Source organism: Trachinotus anak, unplaced genomic scaffold, assembly GCF_046630095.1.
Source record: "Trachinotus anak isolate AG129_WGS33_773 ecotype Australia unplaced genomic scaffold, CSIRO_AGI_Tana_v1 ptg000032l, whole genome shotgun sequence".
In the NCBI taxonomy this organism is placed as follows: domain Eukaryota; kingdom Metazoa; phylum Chordata; class Actinopteri; order Carangiformes; family Carangidae; genus Trachinotus; species Trachinotus anak.
Genome location: NW_027273883.1, coordinates 8,993,694 through 9,003,455, shown reverse-complemented (window position 1 = coordinate 9,003,455; position 9,762 = coordinate 8,993,694). Strand labels below are relative to the sequence as shown.

Genomic DNA, 9,762 nt, shown 5'->3' with positions numbered 1-9,762 from the left:
AGCTAGTTTTATATGTTGTGTGCAGATAGGACCTTGTGAGATGATATGAATTTTATATGGGAAATCACTGTTTTGGTAAAACTGCTTTAAAGTCTTTGGACATCTGAAATGTGTCAAGGTGCCCCAACTACATGCTGCTTTCTTTCTGGTTAAAAGAAAGAAAGATAAAAAAAGATAAAAGATAAAAAAGATAAACGGAAATACTCAAGTAAAATACAACAAAATTACTTACTTTGGTTTTACTTTACTTGAGGAAAGGTACTAAGTCCTGAAAAATGTGGTGAGTCACTTAATTAAATCTGAAGGTTTAAGGATAATGAGCTACATAAAATAGAATAGCAATACCAATAATAAAAATAATAATAATAATCCTGTTGAAAATTGTTGTGGGCCCTTTGCAACTGAGCTGCTTGAAATGTCATCACCTTTAACCCCACTCTATGGCACAGATTGGACTCAATCAGAGTAGAAGTCATCAAGCATAAAGTTTATTAGATTTATTTCTCTGGGCACTATCATCATATTTCACAGGACACAAAACTAGAATAAACTGACACCATTCTGATTTCATTTGAAATGTACATGACGCCATTAAACCAAAAGAAAATATACTTTGTAAACCACATAGACATCCAATTCACAATTCACAAAAATATTAGAAAAAATAGTAGCCAAAAGTACCAAATCGCCCATTCAATATGATTACAGAGATGCTTCAGCAGAAACATATATGTTTCATAAAGTGCATATAGAGTCATAGCTGCATTACTCTCACTATGGCTTAAAGAGACAATAACAGGGAGAGGTTCTGGTAATAAAGTATTTGTAACCACATTAACAGATGTTGTTGTGTTTAGGCTCACTCACCCATCCAAAATCAAAATCCGTCTACAATCTGTTGAAAGTAGGAAGGCACAATCAAAGACTGTTTTTGGCTGTTATGGGCAAGTTCATGGCTAAAACAAATTACGAAGTGTGAAGTGAATTTGACATCATTTCTTAAAACTTCACTGAGGAAAAAAAGTTAAGTTTGTATTATTTTCTTAATAATGAGAAAATGATGAAGATGATGATGTTCTCAACTCCTGAAGTTGATGTGTTTTTTCATTTAGAAATACTGTTCAAAGCCACTTTTTATTGGTCTTGAAACAGAGATAAAACATGATTGGGAGACTTTAATTAAAACAAGAAATGATATCAACAGTATCACTTAGGATTTACATAATTCCGTACATATATACAGTACAATCACATATGAATATCACTGAGATACATGGGTGTAAATGAAGTAGTGTTAATCTCTGCGCAGCTAAGATTAATTTCTGGAGGGAGTGGAAGTTACACAAAGCTCTGGTTACCTAATGACCCACACAGCACCTGAGCAAGCTCATACTAGGCTGATCACAGCATTAAAGTGATGGCAAGCAGGCAAAGTAAGCAAGTGATCAATTCAGTGTGAATAGCAGGACCTCTTGTGGCGAAAGAGGGGACATTCAGCGTACCATTTAACCACAGGCAAGAAGTCACTGTGGCATTGCAGCACTCCAGATGACAAGGAGGAGTTGTATCAGCCTTGCATGAGGTTCTGCCAGAACAGTTGGTGGTGCAGCCTGCTGTCCACTTCAAAGCTGAGTCTACGGTCTCCTTCATAAGCTGCAAAGGTAACAGTGAGTGGAAAAGAACTGTCAAGGACCTAAGGGAGATTAAAAGTCTAAATATGAGAGATTTAAATGCTGCTGACAACCCTCTGGAGACTGTCTATTCATCTTTGTATGCAGTGAGAACTTTTATTTATAGTGACATAGCTTTATCAAAAACAGTTGAAAGTGCAAGGGTTGGGCTTACAAATAGTATCTTATTTATTTCTGTAAACCAAAGAAAAAAAAAGAAAGAAATGATTAAAACTGTGAAGAAAAAATATTTCAGTAGTGGCATATTTAGACTTTCAATGGAAAGTGGCACAAAAACCACTTGGGATAAAATCACTTTAAATGTAATTGGAGAGTATTATAGTTTTGTTCTTTCACTTTGATGTTGTATTTGTGTATATCAATAGTAAAATCATATTTTTTTTTACAACCTCACACTATAGCTGAACTCGTGCAAAAAAAATGACACCATGCAAATGGATGGACCTTTAAACAAAGGCAAAAATGTATGCATTGAAAGTCAGCAAATATTGACCAAAATGAACCTGGACATCAGAGGGTTACACATTTTAATAAATCTTACATTTACAAATTCTGTATTTAATGTTGGTAGAACTGTATTATATGAACATTATAAGTGTTGGTGACATCTTCTTGTTATTTTTTACAGTTCTTACCTGACAGTGGGGCTCTGAGGAGGAGCATGTTTTGGGCTGGGCATCTTTAAAAGACGTGTAGCAAGTTGTGCCTTCACATTGAAAGTCATGGCATTTGTTTCCCTGCGAAAAAACAAAACAAAACAAACAAAAAAAAAAAAAGGAATAGCAGAAAGGATGGTACTAATCTCACACCAGACCTGGCTTCCATTGTTTGGCAAAGTGTTATCTTGTTCTACTCCATTAGAATTCTATATAAGTTTCAGGTAGTTAATATAAACAGTGGGAATTGGTTAAAAGTCATCATTATATACAAATATTTTTTTTAATACACAGAGACAGTGGTCAGCAATTAGACGCTTGTGACTGTTAGTGACTGACCGTCTCAGACAAGGTGATCAAGAGGTGACAGAATGAACAGAATTTAGTGATATACAAACAACCTTCTTGCTCACACACATTGCATTCATTAACATGGCAGCACACACTCACACACACAAGCCTTTTGTCCTTACATTGTTTGCTGGACTGGTGGTAGTCATTGTACTGACTGGTGTGGTTGCTGCTGTTGTTGTTGTTGTTCTGGTTGTGGTTGCAATTACTAAAGTCATGCACAAAAAAGAATAAAAATATTAAAAGAAATTGCAAACTTAAGACGAAAGGAGCATGTCTGTAAAAATGTAGTCACGATTCACAAGATAAAATGAAATGTAATCATTTGTAAGGAGAGTATGAGAATGATAAAATAGATAAAAACTATTGTGAGAGTGGGAGGATGAAAAGATGTGAAAGATGGGTTCATTTACCTGTGGTTGTTGTCATCATCATGGATGCAAAACTGTCATTGAGGCAGCCAGTAGAATTGCAGCAGCCCACAGCACAGTTCATATGAGTGTCATTGAAACAGCTATCTGCACAAGAGGCGCTGCAGCTAGCATTGTAGTACATGTCCACCTGTCTTTTCAGCTGATACAATGCAGAATGAGACATATTAATGTGCTTTTCTTTTCTTTTTTTCTCTGAATGTCACTGACCATCATAATAAGATCCAATTGACAGTAAAAGGTTTAAAACAATAAAAGAGAATTATTAACCTGTACTTTTAGTAGTCACTTACCACTCCATCTTTCAAATGCTCAGTTGCTTGTATGGATTATTAACACAGTTCATTTGCTGTACATTTTTCTGTGTGCACATGCCAGTAAATACATAGGTTGTAATTCATTTTAGGACATTTAATTGTAATTCAATAAAAAGGGCAATCCATCACGTAGTTTTTGTTTAAAAAGTTTTGTCAGTGTCATTTGCCTCCCTACCTGACAATAGCCGTCACATGAAGTGGCATTCTGACTGGTGTACATTGTGTAGCAGTCTGAATAGTTGCAGATGAATGACGGGCAGTATATCTGTGTTCGAGAGAGATGAAGGGTACACGATGAAGATGAGAGACTAAAGGAAAAGATGCAAATACAGCAATACACTTCTCTCTAATCAGGTGGACTTGCCATACTCCCTGAAACAGGATTTGATGAAGTGGTTCCATTCATACTTGGCATGCCACCTGTGGCAAAAAGATAGATGTCACCATCAAGGATCGAGGATTGTTAACAGGGAAAACAGGCTGGAAAGTTCACAGAAACATCTTACTATATGGTGAAAAAAAACATACCAGTTGAGTTTGATGACTCGGTGGTGGACATCTGGGACATCTGGGTGGTGGCTGATGTTGTTGTGGTTCCGGACATGGTAGAGGATGAAGGTTGGGTGGCTCCTGTGCTGCTGGTGGTCATCATAGAAGACTGTGTGGGGGCTGATGTTGTTGTTGTCCCGGACATAGTTGAAGATGAAGGCTTGGTGGCTTCTGTGCTGGTGGTGGTCATCATAGAAGACTGTGTGGTGGCTGATGTTGTTGTGGACCCGGACATGATAGAGGATGAACTGGTGGCTCCTGTGCCGGTGGTGGTCATCATAGAAGACTGTGTGGTGGCTGATGTTGTGGTCCCGGACATGGTAGAGGATGAACTGGTGGCTCCTGTGCTGGTGGTGGTCATCATAGAAGACTGTGTGGTGGCTGATGTTGTTGTGGTCCCGGACATGGTAGAGGATGAACTGGTGGCTCCTGTGCCGGTGGTGGTCATCATAGAAGACTGTGTGGGGGCTGATGATGTTGTGGCTCCAGACATGGTAGAGGATGAACTGGTGGCTCCTGTGCCAGTGGTGGTCATCATAGAAGACTGTGTGGGGGCTGATGATGTTGTGGCTCCAGACATGGTAGAGGATGAACTGGTGGCTCCTGTGCCGGTGGTGGTCATCATAGAAGACTGTGTGGGGGCTGATGATGTTGTGGCTCCAGACATGGTAGAGGATGAACTGGTGGCTCCTGTGCCGGTGGTGGTCATCATAGAAGACTGTGTGGGGGCTGATGATGTTGTGGCTCCAGACATGGTAGAGGATGAACTGGTGGCTCCTGTGCCGGTGGTGGTCATCATAGAAGACTGTGTGGGGGCTGATGTTGTGGCACCAGAGGTGGTGGTGGTGGTGGTGGGGGGCTGGGTAGTGATGGTAGTGGAAATGGTTATGGGTGCAGTGGTGGTAGAGGATGAAGGCTGGGTGGTTCCTGTGCTTCCAGAAGTGGTTGTGGTGGACTGGGTGGTAGAGGCCTGTGTACTTCCGGTGTTGGTGGTTACAGTTGGGGTTTGAGTATTGGTGGTTGTTGTGCTTCCAGAGGTCATGGTTGCAGTGGCCTGGCTAGTGGTGCTGCTGGTTGCTGTGGGGGGTTCTGAGGTTTCACCTGACACTAATACTGCTGGCAGAAGTAGTCCAAATAGGAGGAGGTGCAGGATACCTGTGAAGCCTGGCATTTTGGGAAACATTGTGTGAAAATCTGTATTTTACTGTATGGAAGCTAAAATATGTCAAATGAATCGATCACAGTTATTTAGCTTAGAAAACCACTTTTCATAATTCATTTATCTAGCAGACCCGAGAGATGAGAATGTCTGTCAGTCTGTCACCACTTTGGTCCAGACTTATTGGCATGACATTTTGTACACACAGTTTGCACACATATTCATGCGTCTTATTAACTAAGAAGTCTGAAGAAGTCAAATTTCCAGCAACACTACAAAAGACAGCCAAACAGGCTAAACTAAGTCCTAACATCTGCATGATGGAATTGTCTATGTGTGAGCATATTAGCATGTTGATGTTAGCATCTAGCCTGTGCCTTAATACAGCCTCACAGGGCCATTAGCATGGTTGTAGACTCTTAATTTTGTTCCCTACAGTGTCTATATGAAGAAAAATAACAAAATAAAATTCAAGCAACTGAGGTTTTGGCATGGAGTATATTATGTAAGCATGGATGCTTGTATATGTGTGTGGCCACGTGCCGTGTTGGTGCAAAGGAACCATGCCAACGTACATGTGCCACTTTTTATTCACTGGAGAGCTACAGTATGACGTCTTTGCTTTTGGGACATTGGCAATAGAGTCCCAGAGTTTCCGTGGCTCTGTCTGCATTTATTTCCTGACAAAAATCTGTTTTGTAACAAGGACTTCTTTACATCATCTAATACATTATGTGCATGGCAGAAAATGTACACTTTAGAATTAATTTAAGATGATTTGGTTTGAAAAGATCAAGCAACAGACATTTCACTGTGTAGAAGAAGTTTGCAGGTTTTGACCACATAACAGCCATGTGGCCTGTCAAAGTGGCTTTCAAGGAGGCCTACACTACAGTAAATGGAAGCATCTCTGATGACACAACCTCAACAAAATCCTGACTGAATATTCTTGTGCTTTGACAGTCATTCTTATTTTCAGAATTTATAATTTTACTATTGCTAATTTTTCATAAGAGGGTCTTGTATGCTGTACAGATTGTAAAGCCCTTTGAGACAAATTTGTTATTTTGCATCATATAATTCAAAGTGACATACTGTGACAGACAAGGTTGGTTGAAATAACAGACTGACTGTTTCTACAATGCCCCTCTGAGAATGAACATGTAAGTGACCACTGACAGTGATTTTAAATAAGCAAACACACTCATACCTGTGTCTTTTGTAAGAGTGGCAGAGGCCATAATCACATTGGCAGAAAGGGATCAAGCTCTTTGTCCAGCCTGTAATTAAATCATGTCTGTCAAACTCCTGGTAAAGGGAAGGGTAAAACATACAATGCACATGAATGGGCAGCTGCAGGATGTTCTGCAATTCATGTCCACAAGGTTTTGTGCAGACATACTGACAAATCCAGCCAGCAGAACAAACAGAGCAAAAACAAACTTAATTTGTGTGTTGACAAAAGATCTTTATGATGAATTGTAATGTGGGCACAACTGTTTACCTAAGCTCATAGGTCTCTGAATTACAGCCGTGCTCATTCCTTATAACCCACCTGGGCAGTTCTTTTGATCTGTGGGAGTCATCATGTGGTCTCCTCTCTTTACAATCCTCTAATTGTTCTGGTGAACCTGATCTCGTAATTGTTTGGCTGAGTCACAATACAAGAAACTGATAAATCTGAGATTTAAAGCTGCATTTCAGCTACCCCCCAACTCACACACACATTTTTACACAGACTTTCTCAAATCAGTGACACTTAGAAAAAAACATCCAAGTAAAGGTCAAGCATGATAAGCAATTTTTAGTAATGTCGCCCCCGCATGAGGTCATTGTTGCTAAGATTAGTTTTGTGTAGTGACCCTCATTTCATTCGTAAGTATCTCTGTTTGCAACGGTCCATCATTGAACACAATTAAAATGTGTTTGTTCCTGGATCAGTCCCCATGGGAGAACTGCTAAGTGGTATGGCTTGTTTTTTCCCCTTCTCCCTTGGATCCCAGCACGGCCTCCTAAGGGCACTACACCCTGGAAACTGAGTGACAACACAGGCCGTTTTGGTTTCCAAGTCAAAATACTGAGTTTAATCTGAAAAAGTAAAGTTTAGATTACTCAAGGATATTCAGTCTGACGTATAGTGTGTGTTCAGGTGCTGAATCCTCACGTTGAACATCACTCCCTTATGTGGTGCCCCTGGCATGAATTTAGGATTTAGATTTTCATCGTGTTGTATAAGGGAAGCATGAAAGATTGACTCCTAGATCTACTTGAAATAACAAAGGGAGCCCTCAACAGCTTTCAGAAAAGACATTGTCTTCATAAGAGACTGAATGAATGGTGTCTGTGTGTTTCGAGAAAGGAGGAGATGCTACAAACAGAAAACCTGACAATTCTCTGTGAATCAGTCCAAATGGGTTCGCTTTTTAGCTATTACACAGTTCATTGTTTTTGAGCCTGAACAAAATTGAATAACACAATGACATGTTATCTGAATAGGAAAAACGTGACTCTCAAATAGACAAATACATATTTTAAACAGACCGAATCATTCATATTTATCAAAAATAATTGTTAGTGACTGGCCTATCATTATATAACTATATTAATAATGCATATGTAAAATAACATCTAATTCACTGGCTACAATGGTAAATACAGTTATTGGCCTGCAACACTCTGCACTAATATCAAAGCCCTATTTAGCTGAATTTAAATTATGCTCACAACAGTCATCATTTAAAATCAGTCCACTCACCTGTGGTGCACTCTGCAGCTTTTTTTCGTCAGCTGTGGTTGAAGTGAATGAGCTTGCTCTCTCTGTCTCTGGTTTTCCCTTTCTCTGTGGCTCTCTGTCACCTCCCCCCTTTGCTTCCTGCTGACAGCGCTGTAGTGGCAAAGTAATAAGTGGAAACCCTCACCTGCGCAGCTATACTGGTGTGAGAGGAGGAGACTAACAGCCTTCTGTTGCTGGGTGGGTCTAAAGATGCCCCAGAAGTGACAAGGTAATGATTCCTGGAAAAAAAACAAAAAACAAAACACTATATTGATCAGGCTAGCTTACAGAAATATATGTAAAAATGGAAAGCACAATTATCCTATTGTGACTGGTTTTGAATTTTGATGTTGACCTGGATTTGGTTAACTCAAGAGATAATGCAATGCTTAATTCAAACATGCAAATACAGTTAAAAAAATTATATATATTTAGCAAAACCGTGCCACATTAACAGGTAAACAGATACCTTAATTACCCTTTCTACCCTCAGCTATCAAAATATCTTTTAATACCATTTTACTGTGTCTCAATTTAACATAAAAGAAGATTAAATGACAATGTGTCGCAGTGTTAAGTTGCTATGATGAAGGTTAACTAAAAGTGTGCACATAGCAATTAAAGATTTACTAAAATAACTCAGTGGATTAAGCCTTTGCTAGCCTATAAGAGTACAGGTGAGATTTCAGTGACCTGTGGGCTGATTGTATAGGGAACATCCTGGTTTCTGTTCAACACAATGTGAAATCAGACTCCCACTCTCTGCCGGCCATAAAGCCCCCACAGACTACAATTACCTCTTTGTGCCCTAAAGAACGTAGAATTCTTGGGCACAATACAAAAGGCACTTGCATGATTCAGGTGACAGAAGTTTCTTCCTTTTCTCAATTCAGCTGCATGAAATACATGAAATTTGTCTGCAGTGTAGGAATAATTCACAGTATTGTTGCTAAAGTATGTTACTAAAGATACACAGGGGTTTGGAAGTTATTTTAAAAAATTCTCAATTAGGGGTTAGCATCAATTCTGGCTTTGAATTGTATTAGTGATGTTATATTATGATCTAAAGGCAGTATATGAGCTGTATTGCTACATGGTGTATTAATCTTATTGTACATTATTGTAGGCTGGGGAAATTTCTCAAGTGTCTTCAAAAATACTGATATGTCCATATTTACATTGAAAGAGTTATCTGTAGCTGCAGTTATTCCTCTTGTCCATACTAGCTGTGAAGAGTTCCCTTCCTTAAAGAGTGCTCCACTAATTTAGCATTTCACTCTTATAACATTGTACGTCTCACAATCGATACTGCAACTTAACCTTGAAGAGATGAGGAGCGGGCTGCAGAGGTCTGGGGAGCTCACATCTCCAGATTTTTTTTTTTTTGATTTGCAAACTTTTAGACTTCAGCTCCATCACCATTGATACATTCAGAGAGCTGGTTACATTGCCATGCAGCCAATTTTCCCCATTTTTTTCCCCCCAGTGGCTACTCAATGGTATTGCAATGAAAAAAACCCTCATGAGGCCCCAAATGTGTTTTGTCCATAAGCCACCTAAAGTCAGTTTTTACTATTCTTTTCTATTATGAAGTTTTAACCCATGATGGCTTTATATTTGTAAAACTTCCCCACAGCCTAGACAAGAACGTTTTTATTTTTGTGACGTCATCCCAAGTAAAGTTTATGGGCCAAATGGGAACACCAAGGCAGAAGCAAACTGGCAGCTGGAAAACTTTGTCAAGCATACAACATTCCCTCCAATCATTGTTTAGGACTGCAAAGTTATTTTTTTATATCAGTTTTTTGTTACTGCTTTTTTCTGGCAAACAGTAG

At 39.2% G+C, this 9,762-nt stretch overlaps 1 protein-coding gene across 1 annotated transcript; it reads right to left on the bottom strand.

Annotated features, from left to right (window-relative positions):
• Positions 1-477: 477 nt before the first annotated feature.
• On the bottom strand, positions 478-8,121 carry LOC139613667 (uncharacterized). Its single transcript, XM_071470477.1, has 9 exons — positions 7,910-8,121; positions 6,365-6,434; positions 3,975-5,159; positions 3,811-3,866; positions 3,622-3,711; positions 3,112-3,271; positions 2,821-2,906; positions 2,327-2,428; positions 478-1,653 (listed from the first exon to the last, which is right to left on the bottom strand). Exons 2-9 carry the CDS (start codon positions 6,393-6,395, stop codon positions 1,402-1,404), a joined length of 1,962 nt encoding a protein of 653 aa, XP_071326578.1. The 5' UTR covers positions 6,396-6,434; positions 7,910-8,121; the 3' UTR covers positions 478-1,401.
• Positions 8,122-9,762: the final 1,641 nt, after the last annotated feature.